At 38.9% G+C, this 23,051-nt stretch overlaps 1 protein-coding gene across 1 annotated transcript; it reads right to left on the reverse strand.

The window, feature by feature from the left end:
* Window positions 1–1,747: 1,747 nt before the first annotated feature.
* Window positions 1,748–21,460, reverse strand: LOC140533266 (Golgi-associated RAB2 interactor protein 1B-like). Its single transcript, XM_072652812.1, has 7 exons — window positions 21,165–21,460; window positions 20,059–20,237; window positions 17,632–17,887; window positions 16,842–16,966; window positions 12,560–12,606; window positions 5,666–5,835; window positions 1,748–2,225 (listed from the first exon to the last, which is right to left on the reverse strand). Exons 1-6 carry the CDS (start codon window positions 21,414–21,416, stop codon window positions 5,666–5,668), a joined length of 1,029 nt encoding a protein of 342 aa, XP_072508913.1. The 5' UTR covers window positions 21,417–21,460; the 3' UTR covers window positions 1,748–2,225.
* Between the last annotated feature and the right edge of the window lie 1,591 nt (window positions 21,461–23,051).

Here is a 23,051-nt window from a genome sequence, read left to right on the forward strand (position 1 = left end):
CCCCATTCTCCTAACTTTTCTTCTATCCTGTCAACTTTAACAAGGGAAACAATTCAAACAAGTGAGAATTACTGGGGGCCCCAAGACAGACTTCATTTACAGGATAATTATCTAATTCTAACCTCCATCTCTCAGCCTTACAGCCAGGACTCTGGAAATTGACTGTACTGGTAGAAAGCCCAGGTGTCCTGGATTTCTGTGGGTGCACTTTCCCCTAAAGGTGTACCTGTTTCAATCTGTAGGGCAAAAATGAGTGTAAAAATTATCCGGGTTTCCTACATGGCTTAATATAAGTCAGGGGAGAGTACTGGGTACTCAGAACATGGGACCAGGCAAGTTGAGGTAAGGGCAGGGAACTACAGCATAGCTGGAACAATTTCTCCATTCAGGAGGGATGCTGCTAAGTAGCTTTTCCAAAAGGAAGGGTTACGCTCACCATGAAGCAATCCTAACTTTTCTTTATTTGCCACTTTTTCTTCACTACCCATATATAATCCCATCAGAGAACAAAATACGAAAAATTGTATATTTGAAGTGGTAGAGTGAGGGGAAGAGGTTGAATGATTTCTCCCCATTTGTGTCTGGAAGGGAGTTCAGATAGTTCCTTCTTACAAGTGAGTGGTCCAAGGTCAGTCAGAGAGAAACAAATCAAATCCCAAGTTTCCTGATTTTCCCATCTTACTGTCTTATGTCAAACTTTTTTTTATGTCTGATGGTGTTTCCATATAGATACCTTAAATGACTTTAATATAACTTTAACCATTCATTTAAACTTTTGAGCTGTTGCAACTCTGAGTTGGAAAGCTTGATTCCCTTTTGGCTTTGGAACAATTCCCTATCTCCTCCCCCATTTCCTGTGCTTTTCCTGAAACAATTGCTGTTAGTCCTGTAAGTTTATTAGCTAATTCAAAAGGCAAGGAGATGTAATAGAGAGATTATTGGTCTTGGAGTCAAGGACCCTAACTTAGATCACTGGAGCTTTTTCAATCCATTTTCTCATGTTTAAAAAAAGGGGATAAAAATACTAGCAGGACCTGTTCATGGGGCTATTGCAATGCTCACATAACATAATGTAGGTAAAGCAAATATTTACACATCTGCCTTTTTAAATTCCCTTGACTTTCCCTAGATACCAGGCAGAAGTTAGAGGAATAATCTGTGTTGATAGGAATGTGATACTATCAGGAGAGTTCTCGTATTGGGTGGGAGGTAAGAGCAGATGACCTTTAAGAACTCTTCCAGCTCTAGGATTTTATGAACCACTAATTTCTTTCCACATGTTTAATTTTTCTGGGCTCAATTCAATTCAACAAACATTTATTAAATGCCTACTATGTGCAAGGCACTATGTTAGGCACTGGGGATACAGCAAAGACAAAAACAAAAAAGCCCCTGCCCCCAACGAGCTTACATTCTTATATACCAAAGGATATGCAACATGTACACAGATAATATATGCATAGTAATTGAGGGGGGCGGAGCAGAAGGGGAGAGAGAGAGAGAGAGAGAGAGCACTAATGGAGAGAATTGGGGACAGGCTTTTATGTAGCGCCTGAGTTGTACTTTGAAGGAAATAAAGGATTCTAGAAGGTGGAGGTGAAAGGGAGTGCATTCCAGATATGGCAAGCTCTATCTGCTTTGTTTGCTTTCTTATCACAACACCTGTATTAAGAAGGCCTTTACGACTTCTTAATTGCCCAGATTGCTTTTCCTTAGTTTTCTCATTAAAGACAGATTGTCAGAGTAGTTGTGTAGTTTGGCCATTTTAGTATCACTTGTCCGATTTCCATAATTTTTAAAGGGTCTACCTTGATATTCCTAGTTTTGTACTCCCTTGGGACTTTGAAATTCATTCTTTCCATTGCTGTTGAGTTCATTTCCACTGTTGTCATTTCCTTTTGAGCCTTAGTTGATTCTAGAGATCCATGTTTGGTCATTGCCTCTGCTGTCACCTGTGTTCTCTGCCCTTCTGGTTACCACTTGCTGTTGCTGACGGACAACTGCAGGTTTCTGTTGCTACTAGCTGCTGCTGTTCCTGGACGTCTCTGCTGGGTAACCCCGAATTTCTCCAAGGCTATCAGCCACCTTTTCGGACTGTCAATCTAAAAGACAGTTCCAGACTGTCTTCCCTGTTGTCGACCACCTTATTGTTCTGCCAATCACCCTTTTCCTGCTGCTGTTGAACACCTTGTGCTGCAAAATCCACTGTTGCACAGCTGTACCCCCTAATTTGGGACCAAAAAAGATAAAAAGTGTGCATATTACGCAAGTAAATATAGCAACTTGAGCAACTGGGTTCTTGTTCTGGAAACTGGAGTATGTAAATATAAAAAGGAGATAATCCTTTGCATGGATGTAAAACAAGGCCACTTATCATGATCTATTCTTGTCACAACTAAAAAACCTATGTCTAGTCTTTCTTACCATGGATACTTTATTATAATAGAGTGATATAATGAAAAGAATGCCCAACTTGGAGTCTTAGATCTGACCTTACTAGCTGTGTGATTTGGGCAAAGCACTTTAACTTCTCCTTCATCCTCAACTTCCTTGTGTGTTTAAAAAAAAAAAATACTTGCATTACCTACACTTTATAGAGTTGTTATGAGGAAAGTGCTTATAAACCTTAATGTTCTAGATGAATATGAGTTGTAATAGGAAAATAAACACTATCCCAAGACTGCACTATTGACCAAAGTTTAGAGCAACCCAAGATACAATATTGATACATCAGCAAGAAATATGATTCAGAAGTTTGAGAAGTGAGTATATATTCTCTGTCTCTTTTAAATAATATTGAGTTGCTTTAAAAAGAAGCCATTTGGTTTTCAAATAAAGAAATTAAAGCTATCTGTAGTCATATGAAAAAAATGCTCTAAATCACTATTGTTTAGAGGAAATACAAGTTAAAACAACTCTGTAGCACCACATCACACCTGTCAGATTGGCTAACATGCCAGAACAGGAAAATGATAAATGTTGGAGAAGATGTGGAAAAATTGGAATACTAATGCATTGTTGGTGGAGTTGTGATCTCATCCAACCATTCTGGAGAACAATTCAGAACTATGCCTAAAGGGCTATAAAATGGTGTCTACTCCTTGATCCAGTAATACTGGATTTGTATCCCAAAGAGATAGTAAAAAATGGAAAAGGACCCACATGTGCAAAAATATTTATAACAGCTCTTTTTGTGGTGGCAAAAAATTTGAAAATGAGAGGATGCCCATCAGTTGGGGAATGGCTGAACAAGCTATGTGGTACATGAATGTAACAGAATACTATTGTTCCATAAGAAACTATGAACAGGCAGACTTCAGAAAAACCTGGACTTAGATGAACTGAGGCTGAGTAAAGTAAGCAGAACCAGGAGAACATTTTACACAGTAACAGCAATATTATTGGATGATCAGCTTTGACAGACTTAGCTCTTCTCAGCAATGCAATGATCCAAGACAATTCCAAAAAACTCATGATGAAAATGCTATCCACATCCAGAGAAAGAGCTATGGAGTCTGAATGCAGATTGAAGTATACTATTCTCTCCCTCTTTCTCTCTTTCTTTTCTCTTTCTTATGGTTTTTCCTTTTGTTCTGATTCTTCTTTTACAACATGACTAATGTGAAACTATGTTTAATATGATTGTACATGTATAGACTATATCAGATTGCATGCTGTCTTGGGGAGGGGGAAAATTAGAACTCAAAATCTTGTAAAAGGGAAGGTTAAATGCTTTTCAAAAATTTAAAAATTAAAAATAAAAAGGATATGAGAATATTTTTTTACAAATCATCCATCTGTGCTGGGTATCTGGCTCTACCCCTGGTGCCACATTCTCATAGGATCATAGATATAGAGCCAGAAGGGGCTACTTAGAGATCATCTAGTTCAACCCTCTCATATTTGACAAATGACGAAAATAAAGCTCATAGGGATTAAGTGACTTGCCCAACGTAACTCAGGATACAGCGTCAGAATTCAAAATCAAGTCAAAGGATCATAGATATAGATCTGGAAGTGGCCTCAGAGGCTATGTTGGATCCAATCTCCCATTTTATAGATGGAGAAAGCAAGACACCCAGAAAGGTAAAGTGATTTGCCCACAGTCAGCAGGACTTGAACTCAGATGCCCTTACGCTAGAGTTAGCATTCTTTCTACTGAACCATAGAGTCTTCCTGTTCTGCTATTAGTCATTTTGAAGCATTGAGAACCGTGATCCTAAATTGAAATGACCAGATTTCAAAAAGGACCATTTAGACCTAGTCTGGAAGAAGACTTTATGTTTTCCCTAGGAGTCCTTTGTACCTCTCTGACTTGGAAAGCAACAGATAATTCAACAAATATTTATTAAATAACCACTCAATAGAGCCTTGTCAAATAAATGAAATAGTGAATAAGATCTACTCAGTGAGAAGAAAATGGGAGAAGGCTAAAGCCACAAGTGTACAGGCATCCTCTCTCTCCTTCCCCATAACCCTCTCAGATATGCTCTTTTCTCCCCCTCTGCTGTCCATCCTCCCAACCCAAGCCTCAACATGACTCTCTCTGCATTACCATCATTTTTTTAATCCAACTCTGTGATTTGATGTGGGGAAACTCCTTCCCTCTGTGCTAATCAGCAACTCATCTGTGACTGTCAAGCCTGAACATGATTCTCATAGCCATTGAAGGAGATGAGACAATAGATTCTGACTCCATACCTCCTAACCTTCTTCCATATTTATGTGGATATAAAGCAGCAATGGCTCACAGGAGTATCCTGTGAAACCCTGAGCTGTCTCTCTAGGATTCCCAGAGGGCTCCAGGGCTCAGAAAAGAGGCCAGGTGGAAGTATTTAGCAAGGAGGAATGTTACGAGTATTTGTTATGGGTTCTGACACTCAGGTGGTGTTTCCAGTGACCAGATATTCTGGGGAAAATTCAAGACACCATATAGACCTTAAAAACTTTACTATAATGCCCAAAGGGATATAAAACCTTTTGACCCAGAAATACCACTACTAGATTTGTATCCCAAAGAGATTAAAAAAAAGGAAAAAGAGCATATATGTACAAAAAATATAGCAGCTCTTTTTGTGGTGGCAAACAACAGAAACTTAGGGGATGTCCATCAATTGGGGAATGCCTAACAAGTTGTGATGAAATATTATTGTGCTATAAGAAATGATGAACAGGATGTTTTCAGGAACACCTTGGAAGACTTACATGAACTGATACAAAGTGAAATGAGCAGAACCAGAGAAGATTATACATGATAACAATATTTTATGATTATCATCTGGGAATGACTTAGCTATTTTCAGCAATACAAGGATCCAAAACAATTCCCAAGGACTTATGATGAAGTATGCTATCCATCTCCAGGCAAATAACTGATAGAGTCTGAATGCATATTGAAGTATATTCTTTTTTTACTTTCTTGCATGTGCTTTTTTTTTTGTGGTATCTCACAACATGACAAATATGGAAATATATTTTACATGACTGCACATATTTAACATATATTGCTCCTCAATGAGGGAGAAATGGAAGATGAAACTCAAAATTTTAAAAAAGTAATTGTTTTTACATGTAGTTGGAAAAAGAATAATATATTTAAAGCTAAAAAAAAAAAAAAGGAACCCAACCTCACTATAGCAAAACAATTCTAGTCTAGATATCTTACCTAAGTCTGTGGGCCAAAGCAGCAAGTGGAGGCTGCCAGGGTGCTAAGGAGAGACAGTGGCTGTAGCCCAGAGGGATTTTCTCTTTCCCACATACTATGAGAGAAAGAGTCTCTCAAGCATAGATCTCCTTCATTTCTCTGAATTCTTTCTTGGGAGGAAGGTTCTTTTTCTAGATTAAAAAACAAAAGTCAAGGAATTTTATTTCCAGGTTAGGTCATTCAACCATACAGATAAACCATGTGCCTATCTCTCAATGGCTTGCAAAACTCCTCTTTTTTTCCTTTTTAAAAAATTATTTAGTCTATAAAAATTAACTATTAACATAATAAATTAAGTTTACTTTGAAACTGCTTGCTATTTTCTGTGTATATTCTTGCCCCCTAGTTACAAAGAACTAGTTGAGTACTCAGGTTTGTGACTCTTTTGGTAGTTTGGTCTTCCAAGGGTAAGGAGAATTTATATGACTCAAGGGATCATATAAGGATCATAGGATTTACAGCTGAAAGAGATCTGAAGAATCTAGTCCAACCCCCTTGTTCTTATCACAGATGAAACTGTATGTGTGGGATACTGAATAGGAATGAAAAATAAAGAGGACAATTGGGAAGAAGGGCCAATGACATCTCAAGGTGGTTTGATTGACATCAGTCAATCATAACTGATTGTTGTGATCCCTGCTTATCTGATGACACTAAAAAGTCACATAAACTTCTCAAAATACCATGATCAAGTTTAACACTTATGCTTGTTATATTAAACTCTGATGTTAAATGTATCAATCACCATGACTTTTTTTTTATCCAAACCTGTGATTGATTCCATTCCTATGGAGAAATCCCAGTTTAGAAACTCCCTCCACCAGTGCAGATGGGCAATTCATGTGACTTAGAGAGTTGCCTGAGGCACTAAGAGTTTAAATGACTTGCTCATGGTCATACAGCTAGTATATCAGAGGCAGGACCTGAACCTGGATCTTCCTGATGGGTTATCACTGCCCATGATATACTGCCTCTATACGGAGAAGGCCTCTGTGGAAACAGAAGAAACATTGGACGGACTCAATTCTACAAAGCTTGTTAATGGATGTTAGAGAAACACTTCCAGACCTCTTACCCTGTACTTACCTCTAAATATTTAAATTTGCTATAATATGACATTCTCAATGTATCCAGAGCAAAATTTAGAAAAGGGCTTGTTGATATAGAGAGGATGTTTGTATATAGTTGAACCAACATATATTAGCAACTATTCTAGGAGCTAGAGGAATGCAAAGATGAATAAGGCTGAGGGAATTTATAATCTAGCAATAGGAGAGATAACAGAGCTATGCAAATAGCCATAATACAAAGTGCTACTGGAGAAGCAAAGGATGAGAGATTACTTCTGGCTGATGCAATCTTTTAGGAAAACATTATGGGAAAGGTGACCCCTCCATGTGATCTTTAAGGACAAGGATGATTTCAGAAGGAGGAGATCCTGTGATGGCATTCCAGGTATAGGAATAGAAGTAGGAATGAGCAGAAATAGCAGAGTCTAGAGGGAGGTATGGTAAGATAAGGCTGGAAAAGTAGGACGGAACCAGACTGTGGAGTGCCTTAAATGTTCTCTGAGAATTGTGTGCAGGGCAACCATAATCGGAGGTATACATTAAGTATATTTCCCTGGCAGTGATGCATAGGGTAACTCTGAGTAAGAAACTTAATGCAGTATTCTTAGTAGCGGACAATAAGGACTTGAACTCTTGTAATAGTAGCACTGGTAGTAGGTATGGAAACTGGAATCTTAGTTTATTCATCTGTAAAATGAAAGGATTGGACTAGATGGCTTCTGAGGTCTCTTCTACCTCTACATCTGTGATTCTGTGAACCTGCAAAGGTAGAGTGGACAGGGCTTGACAACCGACTGGGATGAAGGATAAGAAAGAAGGAAGAGACAATGTTGACTCCATGGTTTCCAGCCAGTGAAATAGAAGCTAGTGAAGTTAGGGAGAGAAATTTCAGGACAAAGATGGTGGCATCTGTTTTAGACATGGACTTGAGACATTGGTGGGCAATTTAGGAATATATTCCAGTAGACTTTAAGAGTTCAGGACTGGAGTTAGAGATGATGTCCACACTGAATATAGAGAATTGGGGGTCATAGAGCTGAGGTGAAGGCATGAGGACAGATGAGTTCATTGAGGTAGAGAATGTATGTGAACAAGTCAAGTGTTTGATTCAGAGGCTTGGGGGTGCCTATATTTAAGAGGTGAGAGGAAGGGAAGCCAAAGAAGAAGTCAGAAAGGTAGGAAGGGAGCCTGAAAGTTGGTGTCACAAAATTCTAGGAAGGAACTGGTCAAATGGTGTCACATACTGTGAAGTCAGGGAAGAAGAATGGAAACCATGCAAAGGCTATGAGATTTAAAGAAACCAATCTTAACCTTAGAAAGAGTCATGTGAGAGGAATGGAGGATGGAGGCCAGACTGAGGACTAAATAGAAGCAGTTAAATATATACATAGAGGTCTGTATACTTTTGGAGTGGAGGAAGGTTATGCCAATAGAACACAAGCCCTGGCAGGTCTTACCAAGTTGAAAAACTTTGAATAGGGGCCAGAAAACAGATCATGTATGTCTGTCTTCTGAGAACCTATCTAGCTAAGGTGTTTTGTTTTGTTTTTAATTCTAGACTTAAATAGCAAAAAAGGAAGGAAGAAAAGCATTTCCATATGCACAGTAGAACACAAAAAGTCTATGAAACCATGACATTTCATACCACTTTTTAAAAAGTATTATGCAGTTTACTTTCAAAACTGTGCTGTGCTTGTCCTCACTTCCTTCCTAACATCCTTCTGTTCTCTTGTGACATTAGGGAGAGCTAAGTTTGGAGACACTCCACACTAGGTTGCCCTTGGAGAGATGGATTTAGGGTGGGGAGGGAGTGGGGAGTGAGGGGATGGAAAGTGGAGAGGAGCCACACCAAGACAATATACCAATTCATAGTGGGATTGTGATCTTACAGTAGAACTATAACTAGTGTAGGATGGTCTAGCATTATACAAATGAGTATCTCCTTCCTCCTCCCCAGGCTTCCACTTCCTCCCTCCTTGTTAGGCTTCTAACACCACCAGGACCACAAGGAGGCCAGGCCCCACCGAAGTACTTAGGTGAGTCATCAGATTTTCCTATTATAGGCAGCCAAGCATTTGAATTGCAGCTTTGGGTCAGTTTTGAGACTGTAAGTTGATTGTGGTAAGCTGTGATTTTCCTTCTTCTCTCCCTACATCCCCAACTTGCCACCCTGTTTTGGAGACCAGGTACATTTGGTTGCACTCAGCTGCAAAAGGCCTTTAGGTGTATTTGTCTCCATATAGGGGTCAGACAGAGAAGGAAACAGAAGACTCTGACTTCTGACTTCTGACCAGAAATGGTTATGGCTTTTACTGGGCAACTTTAGATGTTAATGGGGTTATAGTTTACTTTGGATTTCACTTGAATAAATTTCTTAATCTAGATGAGCAAATTCTTTGGGGTAGAAAGGAGTCATAATTGTGGTCTCCAACTGGGTAGGTACTAGAGTCTGCAATAAGTTGCCATTTTAGAAGGAAAAGGATCTCTCTCTATAAAAATATATATATATTATAGTAGCTCTTTTTGAAGCAGCAAAGAACTGGAAACCAAGTGGAAACCATCTATTGAGAAATAGCTAAACAAGTAATGGCATATGAATGTAATGTAATATAATTATACTGTGAGAAATGATGACATGGGCCAGCTCAGAGAAACCTGAGGAGATCTGTATAACCTGATGCAGAGTAAAGCAAGGCTAACCAGGGTAATAATTGATGTAATAACATTATGAAGAAAAATAACTTTGGAAGATTTGAGGACTCTGGTCAATGCCATGTCCAACCACATTATTCTAGAGTCCTGATGATGATGGATGCTACCTAGAGATGTGCTAGATTTCAAGATGCAAAATAAAGCACACACTTCAAGGAGGGGAGGGGAAAGACACACAGTTTTGGATATAGGGAATTTGTTTTGCTTACTATACATATTTGGTATGGTAAGCTTTGTTTTTCTTTTCCTTCCCCTCCCCCCCACATGAGAGGACAGGGCTAGGGAAGAAGAAGGAGGAGAAGGAAAAAGAAGAAGAGGAGGAGGAGGAGAAAGTCATTGAAGCATCTTTTTTTTTTTTTTTACATGAAGAGAATGGAAAAAAGCAAAAAAGAGGAACAGATAAGCTGGACATCTTTGGAAGCTACTGATTGAAAAAGAAAAGTAAGCTGTACATAATAGGGATCTTCAGGTTCTTGTGTAATATTCTTTTTATGTTCTATATGTATATTGAAATCTTCATTTTATTTAGTGTTTAAGTTCAGAATAAAAATAAAATTTTTACTATAACCCAAAGAGATTTTTTTTAAAAAAAGAAGAAAAGGGTTAATATATTTTAAAAAGTACTTATAGCAGCTCTTTTTGTAATAGCAAAGAATTGTAAACTAAGGAAATGCTCATTAATTAATGAGTATTGAACAAGTTATGGTACATGAATATGATAGAATACTCTTGTGCCTTAAGAAATGATGAAGGGGATGGTTTCAGAAAATCTTGGGAAGACATGTATGAACTGATATAAAGTGAAGTCAACAGAACCAAGAGAACAATTTATACAATAACAATAATATTGTAAAAATAATCATATCTGAAAAACTTTGGAACTCTCAACACAATGACTGATCATAATTCTAAAGTACTCATAATGAAACATGCTACCTACCTCCAGATAGAAAAGTGATGAACTTAGAGTAAGACAGAATGAATCATAAAGTCTTTTCTTTATTTTTTTAATGGGCATGGCTAATGCCGGAAATTGTTTTGCATAACTACACATATTTGTAATGAACTTGCCTTCTCAATGGGTAGGGGAGGGGTTATTTTTAAAAGTAATTTTTTAAAGAGATCACTTATAAAGGAGCTAATTCATTCCCCTAGATTTTAAATGGTAATTAGTAAAGATATTGAAGAGGCATGAAGGAGGTGCATCTGAGTACTTTAAGTTTTCAGGGAGCTGGTGTAGTTCATCATTCCAGCAAATACACCCTGTGGCACCTGGGAGTAGTTGCTCCTCTAGTGCCACACCCCACTGGAGAAATGCAGCTCCCTGTCTGATGTTCCTTTGTTTCTCCTCCAAGGTTCTGTCATGGTCCCTCTCCTTTTTTTAATCTATGTTATCTCACTAGGTGATCTCATTCTCTCCTGTAGGTTAAAATATCATCTCTATACAGAACTGATTCCCAGGTCTATAAATCTAGACAGTCTGTATCCTAAACTACAATCCTGAATTAACAATTCCCTTTTGGACATCTTGAGTTGGATGTCCCATCCGGATCTCAAACTCAATATGTCAAAACAGAACTTATTGCTTCTCCTCCCACTCTCCGTGCCCTACCTCCTTCAACTTATTTTTTCTTGTTGAAAGCACCAGCATCTTCTTGATCGTGCAGGCTCACACAGCATCTATTATCCTCAATTCCTTACTTCCAATTAACCCACATATGCAGTCTGTTGCCAAATCTGTCTTCTCTACCTTTGCTACATCTCTGACATGTCCCCTTTCTTTGCACTCACAAGCTACCACTGCAGTGTAGACTCCAGTGTAGACTATTATAATAGCTTTTCATTTGTTCTCCCTGCCTCAAGTCTCTTCCTACCATAATCCATCATCTATTCAGCTGCTGAAGTGATTTTTCCAACTCAATAAATTCCAGTGGCTCCTTGTTCAAATCTAAATGACTGCCGTTTAAAGCTCTTCAGGACTAGGTCCCTTTCTCCCTTTTCAGTCTTGTAACCTTTAACTCCTTTTTATCTATTTAACAATCAGCTATGCTGACCTCCCTTTGCTGTTCCTAAGTCAGGATGCTATATTTCCCATCTCTGGGCTTTTGTACTGGCTGGCTGTCCTCTTGGCCTGCAGTATTCTCCTTCTTCATCCCTAATTCTTAATTTCCCGGGCTTCCTTCAAGACTCAGCTTAGATCCTACCTTCTGCAGGAGGTCCTTTCTTATATTCCTACCTGTTGGTGCCGCCTCTTTTCATCTACTTTGTACATATCTGGTATGTACATAGATATCTCTATGCTATCTCCCCATTAGTGTATGAATCACTTGAAAGCAGAAACTGTGATTTTTTTTCTTCCATTCTTTCCCTCTTTGAATTCCCAATGTTTAGCACAGTATGTGACACATTATAAGTAGTTAATATTTGTTGACTATGTCCATGAATGTCATCTACCTACAAGCGTTTCAGCTGCACATAGCAAATAAGATCATCTTTGTGCTAAAGTCTGTGTGACATGATAGAGCAGAAAGTCTTGGATATAGAGTCAAAAGACCAGAGTTCAAATCCAGGCTTTGTGACTTATTTGATGTATGATCTCAGACAATTCATGTAATGTTTCTAGGCCTCAATTTTCTCATCTATAAGACAAGGAAAGGCTGGTATAGATGACCTCTAAAGTTCCTTCCAGCTCTATTTTTGTGCCCTTGCCTTTTAGCTTTTAGGCTTTTAGCTCCTGGGGAGAGATGGGTGGGTGGATTGTGAGCTGTACTATCACATGATTATAAAATATTCTGTTCATTCTTAGCTTGTCTCTAGTGATTAGATCTAGGTGGGCACAAGAGGTGGTCCAATTGAACTTGAGAGTGTGGAGGCCTTCCAGATACAACAGAAGGGCTAGGACTAAGTTGATGACAATTATTAGGTGGGCCTCAACACCTGAAATACCATATTTGGGGCTTCCTTAAGTAAGAATGAGAGAAAGAGAAAGAGAGAGAGACAGAGAAACAGAGAAAGAGAGAGACAGAGAGAGGGAGAGAGGGGGTGGGTGGGTGTGCCTTGCATTCTGCTTTACCTGAGTTGCTTGTTTGAACATCTTTGGTGTTCTTCATGATGTCAGTCCTGATGATCCAGAAAATATTGGCAGGATCAAAAAAAGACAAAAGGAAAAGGAAAGAACATTGAAATATCATTTCAAACCTGGCTTCCAGTGGTGTTCTTCCAACAAAAGCGTTAGGCACAGATATAAATGGAAATGGCTAAATTGGTGAGCATGACCTACTTAAAAAGTGACTAGAGAAGTGAGAAAGCCAAGGGAGAGGGACAGGGAAAAGCTAAGTTTTGTCTTTGCTGAGAATGAGTGGGTACCTCTCCATCTGCTCACATACCACGGGAGAGGAAAAATTATTCATTTTATCTGTTGTAAATTGGATATATCCCAAAGGTAATTGCCATCAAGCTACTTGCCTCTCCATGGAAAGAAAATAATAACACAGGGCTTCAGTGAAATTAATTTTTCAAATACAAATTTTTATTCATTTTTTTTGATGCTTCTTACATCACAATCATTTCTAGATACACTCTCCTCCTCTCTTACTCATTTCATAAGTCTGTTCTTAGGACAAAGAGAAATAGTGAAGCAGAACTAATCAATACAGCAACTACCATTGTATGCAAGCATATATACCCCAACTTCTCACCTCTGCAGGAAAAAGAAGGAAATCCATTTCCTCTTTTTTTTTTTCTGGGACCGAAATTGTTCATTATATCAATTTTAAAGACTACTTAATAGATACAGAAAACAGTGAGTTGCTCTTTAAAAAAAAACTAATTAAAATTGCAAAGACAAGAGACCATGGACATGGAATATTACATATGCTTTCAGACATGGTTGGATCTACTGGTTGTTTTTGTTAGAATGCTTCCCCCCCCCCCCTTTCTTTTTAAATTTCTTTTACAAGGAATGACTAGATTGGAAAGTAGAAGAGACAGAGTTAGGATTCTCAAATCATGACAACTACAAAAGACATCATTAAAAAACTAATGAAAAAAGTTCTATTTGTACAAAAATATTTTTTCCAGCTCTTTTTGTGATGTCAAAAGAATTGGAAATTGAGGGGAATGCTCTGAACAGTTGAACAAATTGTGATATATGACCGTGATGGAATTTATTGTGCTATAAGAAAACAAATGGAATGATTTCAGAAAAACCTGGAAAGACTTACATGAATTGATGCGTAGTGAAATCAGCAGAACCAGGAGAACATTATACACAGTAATAGTGATATTGTATGATGATCAACTGTGAATGATTTAGTTATTCTCAACGATACAGTGATCCAAGACATTCCATGATGAAAAGTACTATCTATCCACAGCTAGAGAAAGAACTGATGCAGTCTGAATGCGTATCAAAGCATACTGTTTTTGACTTTATTTTTTTGTGGGTTTTTTTTTTTTGCTCTGTGTCTTCTTTAACAACATGACTAAAATGGAAATATGTTTTACAAGATTGCATGTGTATAACTTATATCATTGTTTACCTTTCCTATGGGTGGGAAGGAGGGAGGAGAGAGAGAATTTGAAACTCAAAATTTTAAAAAATGAATGTTAAAATTGTTTTTACATGTAATTAGGGAAAAATAATTTTTAAAAAAAACTTTATTGAGGAAACAGTGATTTGAAAAGCAAATTTTAAAAGACTTATATGAAGTTAAACAGTGAGAATAAAAATTTCTAGGAATTTTGCTTTTTAAATTAACAAAAATAATTTGCTTTTAAAATTAGCTACATGTTTTTTGTATATTTCGTACCATTTTCTTGGAAAAGCCACACCTGTCAATCTTCCAATGGGCAGATCTAATTTGCCCTTGTGTTGGTTTTCCCAACTAGACATAGTGGCAAAATGATATCAGGCTACCTTCTTTTGCCATCTGTAATATTCCTGTTATCTTGACCCAAGGGATAGGGATTTTTGTCCTACTTGAAGGCAAAAACTGTTTTTAATTTCTATCTATGTATAACCCTTAATATGAATAAATACTTGTTACATTCTGGGGGCTGTGGTTTAGGGCCCTTGCCTACTTGCCTTTTATCTCTCCCATACCCTCTCCTCAGCACTGTGATAAGCAGGCAGGACCAAAGGATTTATCCCAGTATAAATTCTATACGGGCATAGTAAAAAATAGTCAATAGATGTTCATTAAATGCTTATTCTATGTGCCAGATACTGTGTGTGCTAGTTAAAATACTGACATAGAATTCACCTAAAATCTAGCTTGCCAGTCAAAATGGTATGTAAAAACCTCTTGATTCTAGGCAACTTTAATCAGTCACCTGAACTGATCATTTCAGTCCTGGACTGCCAGGTCTTCTGTCTGAGTAGTCTATGGTCTTCTTATTTCCCTCCTCTTTCTATTCGCAACCCAAGTTTGGGCTCTCTCTCTCTAAGAAAGGGGTTTTAAACCATTTTTGTGTCATGGAACCCTTTTGCAGTCTGATGAAACCTTATGGACCTCTTCTTAGAATCACGTTTTTAAATGCATAAAATAAAATCTATAGAATTACAAAGGAGACAATTATATTGAAATAAGTTAGCAAAATATTGAAGAAAAAAAAAAGGTTATAGTTAAGGTGAACGTGCTGAGCTTAAGAACCCCTGCTCTGAGACCTCCTGTTTATCAAAGAATACACTCTCCTATCTGATTTTCTGAGTGTCTGAGCTGTTGATCCTCACTTTCCAATAGAAGTCTCTACTCCAGATTTTGCATTTCTGTTATCTAGTTACTTCTCCTAATAATCTCATTCCTGTTCTGTTTTCTTTTCTTTCTATTCTCTATATTGTTCTCCAGGACACCTGGGTTTCTACTCCCTTTTCATTTTGGCAGACCTTATTACTTTTAGGCAAATACTTTTAATCCATACTTTCTCCATATCTATCTAGTCTTAACACTGACCCTAGGTCAATCAGCAAAAGCAGTTTCAGAATTTAAATAGATCAGGTAGTCAGGGGTGGGGAACCTGCAGTCTCAAGGCCACCTGTGGCCCTCTAGGTCCTCAAGTGCAGTCCTTTGACAGCATCTACTTAGAAGCTACCATCTTGCCTGTAGTATATCTAGGGGGAGCAGCGGCTTCCTTTACATATGTAAAAATGTAACCATAACACAAAAAAGCTGTTCCTCCTATCTTTGCTTCTGGGTATGAAGGAACATATAGAACTCAAAGGGTAGACAGAGATAAAGATGTTGACCTGAAGAGAGGCCTGTGCATCAAAATAGGTGCTACAGGGAGGTACATGTGCCAAAGATGCAAGGATGCACGGAGTTATCAAGGGAGGAGTGAATCTGTGTGCCTAAAACATAGGCAACCTATCCTTTTCTTTCCCTCTTAATTTTTTTCTTTTTTTAATTTACAAATTTTTTATGTTAAACTTAAATACAAAATAAGAAAAGAATAATGAAACAAATAATAAAAGTAAAATAATATGAAATAAGAAAAGAACAAAAAGCATTGCCACGTGCACAGCAGAACATGAAAGATGATTTGAAGTGTACAGCAATACATTTCCCAGCAACCTATTCTTTTTGCCTGTACTATGAGTGCTGTAGTCTATGATAAGTTCAGGTGTTGGGGAGGGGAAGTGAACACTTTAGAGCCCCTAAAATTCTTTTCTCATGAGGAAAGTGGGAAGATTTCCTTGACTATGGACTCAGGTACAAGTTTTTTCTGTATTTTTGTGGTATAAATAAAACCTTTCTAATATCTGATGTCTCTCCGGTTAGCTTGAGTGCTGGAAGGGAGATAAGGGCCCTTTTGAGGCAAGCACAATAAACCAGAATCTGACATTTACAGGGCATCTAGGGCAGGACCACAAGCTGGTGATTTTTTGCATGACCTTCCAAAATTATCCCCATGTTCATTGGGTCAAGGACTGAAGCAGTATTGACAGCAACAAAGATTATAGGGATAAGGAGAGCAGATGAGAAGATTTACATACCATTCCTGGCAGGGAGTTGCTAATGTCTCATTCTCTTCCCTCCTAGTCTCTCTTGTCCATACTAAATCAATAATTAGATCTCCTGACTTTCAAATTTTGTTTCTCAAGACCTTCCCTCCTTTGAGGCAAAGTCTCTATTCCACTCTACTGACTCAGGACTCTGGAGTTTTAAGCTGAGTTGCCCCTTGTAATACAAGAAGGTCATAATAGAGAGTAAGGGCTTGTGAATTACCTAGTATCAGTGCTTGAGGATGGAGAGTAGTTAGAGTAGTTGACTTAGTCTTATGGAGGGGTAGTCCCTTATCTCCCTACTGTTTGCATAAATGGCAGAAAAGATTGGTAGGAGGTGTGATGGGCTTACCTAGCTGTTTTCTTGTGGTGGCTCCAGCCTGCTGAATGCTTTGAAGAGGCATCAGACAGGGCCTTGGCTATGAGAAGAGCCAGGCTCTCACTTGGTCCAGCGGGTGGTGGTTCGCTAATTTCCAGCTGAAGAGAAAGATCATAGGGTAAAGTGAGGTTTCTAGGCCCTTACTCTCTTGGGTCTGCAAGGGATTGCCTCTTTGACATGTTATGGGATCCCCAGCCATGAGAAAACACCATTTCCTTAGCTGATTAAAAGCCCAAAATGTGCTCCATGGAATGAACGTGCTAGTTAGTGGTTCACATGGAATCTGGAGATCCTATCTATTTCTCATATCCCAGATCTGGATTCCTACCTATTAAATGTATTGCTCCCACTCAATACTTTTTATCATACTAGAACAATTTCATGGTATTTCTGAGTAATAAAACTTTATGTTTTTTTTTAATGAGTGGAATAATTTCTGTTTCTCTGAGGGAAAAAACCAACCCCATATTTAGTTGCTTCTCAGTTGTACAAGTAGGTTTCTTCAGTTGGTTAGTAACTGTTGATAGATCTCCTGTATTAGATCCTCATATTTGTAACCATCAAAAACAAAACAAAACTGGGGAAGGCTTTCTTCAGTCCACATACTGTAGAGCTGAGTGATCTAAAATGTTCTCTGCTACAATGACCTGGCTTCTAGAATGTTAGACTGGATGACCTCTGAGGTCCCTTCAGGATCTATTTCCATGATCCTATGATCTCATTCTGGCTAACTGAAGATTAAGGCACTAGGGAGTCCACTTACCATTTCTGTGGCATTCCCAGCAGGTTTGCAGTCCTTGGGGACTAGGCAGTGAGTCACATGAATTCTGGGGTCTTTAGTGGTAATGGACAGTCCCCTCTCCAGAATATACAGCAGCCGGACCCAGAACTGGAACACAACCTCAGGATGGTCCAAGTGGAGTTGTAGATAGTAAATTTTCTCAGCAACTGTCCGGACCCTCAGGATACGCTGGGACCAGTCACAAACTTGGAGTTCCACAAACTTTAGTGGGAGAATTCTGGGGACAAAAGAGAAGAGGAAAAATGGAAACCCCTCCACGGAAGAATTCATTCTTTTTGATAGGGTCATATCCCCTAGTCAGCAAGATAAGTGGCACAATGAGGAATTCCTCCATGAAATCCCATAAAGTGATCCCCCAAAACAACCCCCCAAAAGAAAGTTTTAGGTGGCAAAAGAGGAACAGATAGATAAGAGAAGGGAAAAGAAAGGGCAGAAAGAGAAAAAGAAGAGAGAAGGAAAAGAGAGAAAGAAAATGAGGGAAGTGAAAAGGAGGGGAGATGGACAGACAGACAGATAGAAAGAGAAACAAGAGGATTCTGGGGCATGGGCAGTAGCAAGTCAAGATGGGCTAGGAAGGCTCAGGACATGAATTTAGCTACACAGAAAAGGCTGCAGATAACACTGTTCTAGGCAGGCAAAGGGACCAAGTCTAGTTAGGTCACACTAGAAGAGGGGAAGAAGCAATAAGCAATTATGTAGATTTAGGCAGACCCACAGGGTTCAGAATCTAGGAACTAAGGGTCACCAAGAATAACACTGGCCCACAGGGTTGCTGAACTTTGATCCTAGGTCAGAGGCTCCACCCTATTTCATGTAGTCTGCTGGGAGCACCAAGTCCACAAATTTAATTATGGCCAGAATGTTAGAGACCTCCTGGGAGAATCTAGGATTCCTGAAAAGCAAGGACAGTGACACTAAGATTACCTTACAAGAAGGGACCCAGAGGAGAAAAATGGAAGACAGAGTAACATTACATTTTTTTCACTCAGTGCTATCTCTTCCACATCCCTCTTTCCCCCGTACTTAATAGTATTTTATTTTTTTCCAATTATATGTAAAGATAGCTTTCAACATTCACTTTTATAAGATTTTGAGTTCTAAATTCTTTTTCTCCCTCCTTGTCAAGACAGCATGCAATCCGATACAGGCTATACATTCCACAACCCTCTTGCCAAAGAAAGTGGTTGGGCTCCAACATAGGTTACTCCTCCCTCTTCTCAACCCCCAAATGTCCCTCCCCACCAGTGAGGGGAAACCTGTTAGAGATGCAGAGGCATGGGCTCATGAGTAGGACTGCCTTTATGGGTGAAAAGCCTACTAATGAGATTGATTCAATCAATACTTATCACCCACTGAGCTTTAGGGTAGTGGTTATTCACCAAATCCCAAATCACCCTTCCTCCCTCAATAAGATCAGTACCTGGCTCATAGCTTTCCCAACTTCTGCTCTCATATTAGGGGGCTTCCACATACATATTTATACTCCCTCAAACATCCGAATTTCCAATTTCCTCCTGTTTTCCCTGGCTTCCTTCAAGTCTGCTAAAGTCCTACTTTCTGCCAAAAGTCTTTCCTAGTCTCACTTAATGATTATACCTTCCTTCTGAAATCACTCCCGTTAAACCAGTATATAACCTGTTTGTTCATAGCTGTTTGCATCTTGTCTTGCCCATTAGACTGTGATTTCCTTGAGAGGAGGTACTCTTTGGCCTTTCATTATAGTCCCAGCACTTAATACAGTGCACAATTTTGTTATTTTTTTAAGACAGCCAAATTTTAGGACAGGAAAGAGATACTAGAATTTGTCTAGTGTAGCCCTCTCATCTTATCAATGAGTATGCAAACCCAGAAGCCCTTACTCAAGGTCACATAACTTTCCATTCCATCTCATGACAAAGAAGGAAAACTTTCCTGTAATTGGAGTCTGTCTGTAGTTCTCTTTCTCTCTTCAGGTAGTCTATCTTCATACCTCTAGCTCTTTTCCTCATTCACCAGGTCTTTTTTTGTCCTTATTTGTAAAACAAGGGAATTAGAATATATGATTTCTAAATTGTCTTAAAGTTCTGACGTTGTAAGTATAAATTACTGGACCAGAAACCAATATAGGTTCTAGGGACCACAGATTCTGGCATAGTAGAAAAACATTGGGTCTAGAACTGAAGGTCCTAGGTTCAAATTCTAGCTTTGCCATTTCCTGGTCATGTAACCTTGGGGGAAATCATAAACTCTCAGAGTCTCAATTTCTCCAAGTGTAAACTGAAAGGCTTGATCTTTAATACCCTTCCCAGAACTAACATTCTATGCCTGTAATTCAGTTTTAGAGTTTGCTTCCTCTCAGGCACTCAGTGGGATTCCCCTTTATTCCTTCACCCTCATTAATTTCTTTACCTCTTAAGGACAATAGTTGGTGCTTCTACTGGACTGATCCACTTTGGAGATTGCCCTTTGGGCCACTTGACTTTGGCCATCAGGAGGATGTTGGGAAGAGGAAGGCATGCCACTGATGAGGTCACACCAAGAGCCACAGTTGTAGATGCATCATAGATGTTTCTCCAATTCTTTGTGACCTGAAAAGCAGTCCCAAGGGCATGGATCTAAGCTTGTAACAAGAAGGGGTAGAAGGTACTTTCAACTATATTGGTTGAATCACTTAATTGAAAGTCAGTTTTCAGTTATCCTTCTTGTAGACAGTCTGTATTGCTGTTAACTTTCTAAGAAAATTTCAGCTCTAAAGTGTTTCCTCAACCATCTAACATATTTCTCAGTCTCTTATAATAATTGTTTAATCTGTCCATTTAGACAAAGGTTAAACCTTTTTTGTGCCATGAATCATTTAACAATCTGGTGAAGCCTAAGGATCCTTTCTCTGAATCATATTTTTAAATGCCTAAAATGGATTATATAAATGATTTCTACAAAGAAAACCAAACACCAGTGAAAATAAAGATGTCATTCCTCCCCCCCCCCCCATCCAATCCACAAAAACTATTTACTGACCACATAGGGTGCTATAGATGCTAGGTTAAGACTCTTAGGCCCCTGGTTTAGCATTTTCGAACCTAGGTACTTGGTCCTTTTATCTGAAGGACTCATTTTTATGAAATTTCATATTCAACTTGGAGTATTGTAACTAAAAGCTGTGATTTTGGTAATGACTTTAGTTTGGTCTTCTCACCATACTAGTCATACTTTTAAGCTCATGGCCTATGATTGGAGGTTGAGATCTAGTTTGATCAATCCCTAGTGTACTATGACCACTGACCTCTACCTGAAAGCTCATCTTTGTTGCTTTATATAGCAGAAGTCTTGCAGGTGAGAACATTACATTCACAAACAAGGGGGCCTTGGGACCTAACCACTTGAGTTTTTTCTGGGTTCTCAGTCTCCTTTTATCCCCAGGGATTCCAAGGCTCACATAAGCATTTTATATAAGTCCTGGGTATAACATTTGGGAGAGGGGAGGGGAACTTTCTTAAATTGCTGTATAAGGGTACCTGGATGAAGTTGCTTTCAAAGACAGCTGAGTTGGGAAACAAGTTAAACTCTGGAGAATGAAGCAATTGGCAAAGTAGCCCCTCTTCTACCCCAAGTCCTACTCCAGGGTCTGGTTCTTCAACTGTAGGTGGGAGGCCCCTAATGACCATTGTTGCATCAGGGGAATGGTAGGCTTGATAACATTTTGGGACATCCAATGTCTTCTTTGACTTCCACTTGGGTCTTCCACTTAGAGGAGTTGATGGTAACATGTCTCTCTATATATAGTCAAGGGGCCAATTGTAAGTTCCTGATCTGACCTCCCTCTTCTACTTCCCTAGGATTTGCTCATCAAGGCCCAGGAAAGTCTGTCAGCTCACAATGGATGACATCACTGGGATAATGAGTGTAGTGTAGGGGAAAGAGTATTGATAGACTTGGAGTCAAAAGATCTGGGTTCAAGTTCAGGTTTGTGAGTCTGTCCAGGTTGTGTGACCATGGGCAATTCACTTAAGCTCTCTGAGACTCAGTTTCCTCACCTGTAAAATGGGACTTAAAATATTTACATTAACAACCTCAAAGAGTAATGAATAAAATAGTTTGCAAACCTTAAAATTCCATATAATCATGAGCTATTATGATAATTAAAAACCTTGACACTTTAATAGGAGAGATAAAGAAGGAGTTTCTTTCTTTTTTCCCAATATAATATTTTCTTATCTATCTGAATTCTAAATATCCTAGACCTTCTATGCGTGCTAACAGAATTGTCCTCCCTCCAGAGAGTTCTGTGGACAGTGCAGTGAGTCACTGTGAAGCATTGCAAGATAAAACCCACCATGTTACTGAGGCAGGGAGAGATCACTAGACTTGGGTAGTGAGTGCAGAATTTATTGGTCATCCTCACCCTGACTACATCTGGAAAAAGTGGCCCTCAATATGTCAACTAGCCCACAAAAGCAACACCATCTTAGTTAAGATCCTCCAAAACAAAAACAGAAACAAAGATTATAATTTACCTCCAGCCTACCCCTTCCCTATGATACATGCATACTGGTATAATTTCATCCAAATTCTTCCATGCCTGAAAACCTCATACATGTTGATGTTTGGGGAAAAACCTCAGCTGACCATTGACCCATACGCTGCTGTATCAAAAGGGAGGTAAGATTTTGAGATCTGTGACCAGCATATCACCTAAATTGGGAACCCAACAAAGAGAGAGGACTGCCACTGAGTCACAGTCTCAGCCCAGAAGAACACAGAATGGGGCTGGTAGCAGTATGATGTTTGGGCTCACTATCAGGAGCTCCAGTCAGGGAAAAAAGTCCAATTATGAAAACTTAATGTCACTAGAAAACACAGGGTAGCAAACAAGCAGGGAGGTCATGCTATACCAAATTGATGATAGACTAGATCAGAGAAAAGTTGGGGTTTGCAGGACCATATAGAAACCATGCATTGCCACCATGTGTTGCCAGTTGGGCTCCTTTGGCAAGCAGGAAGGTGTGTATGCAATGTCCTACAAAGGTCCTATTGATCTGCTCTGGAGAAGAATCCTTATAATGATAATCCAGGTCAGGATTCTGACGAAGCAGAGAACAACAGAAAGGTTTGGGCATTTCTCTTAAGTTATATTAGAAGAAAAGGATCACAAAGGAAGAGATAGAACTTTTACTTACAGTGAATGGGATGGTGAGAACAGACAATAAATAGAAAGCAGAGTTGTTCCATTCTCATTTTGGTTTTGTTTTCTCTGCAAAGAAGAACAACCTTCACTCTGGAAATTGTAGGAAAAATGACTGAACAAAGTACATTAAGTAGATAGTAAAAATGCACCTAACTGCCTTTGATGAATTTAAGTCATGTGGCCCAGAGGAAGGACAGATCACAAGATTAGAGAAGGG

Source organism: Notamacropus eugenii, chromosome 3 (genome assembly GCF_028372415.1).
Source record: "Notamacropus eugenii isolate mMacEug1 chromosome 3, mMacEug1.pri_v2, whole genome shotgun sequence".
NCBI classification, from domain to species: domain Eukaryota; kingdom Metazoa; phylum Chordata; class Mammalia; order Diprotodontia; family Macropodidae; genus Notamacropus; species Notamacropus eugenii.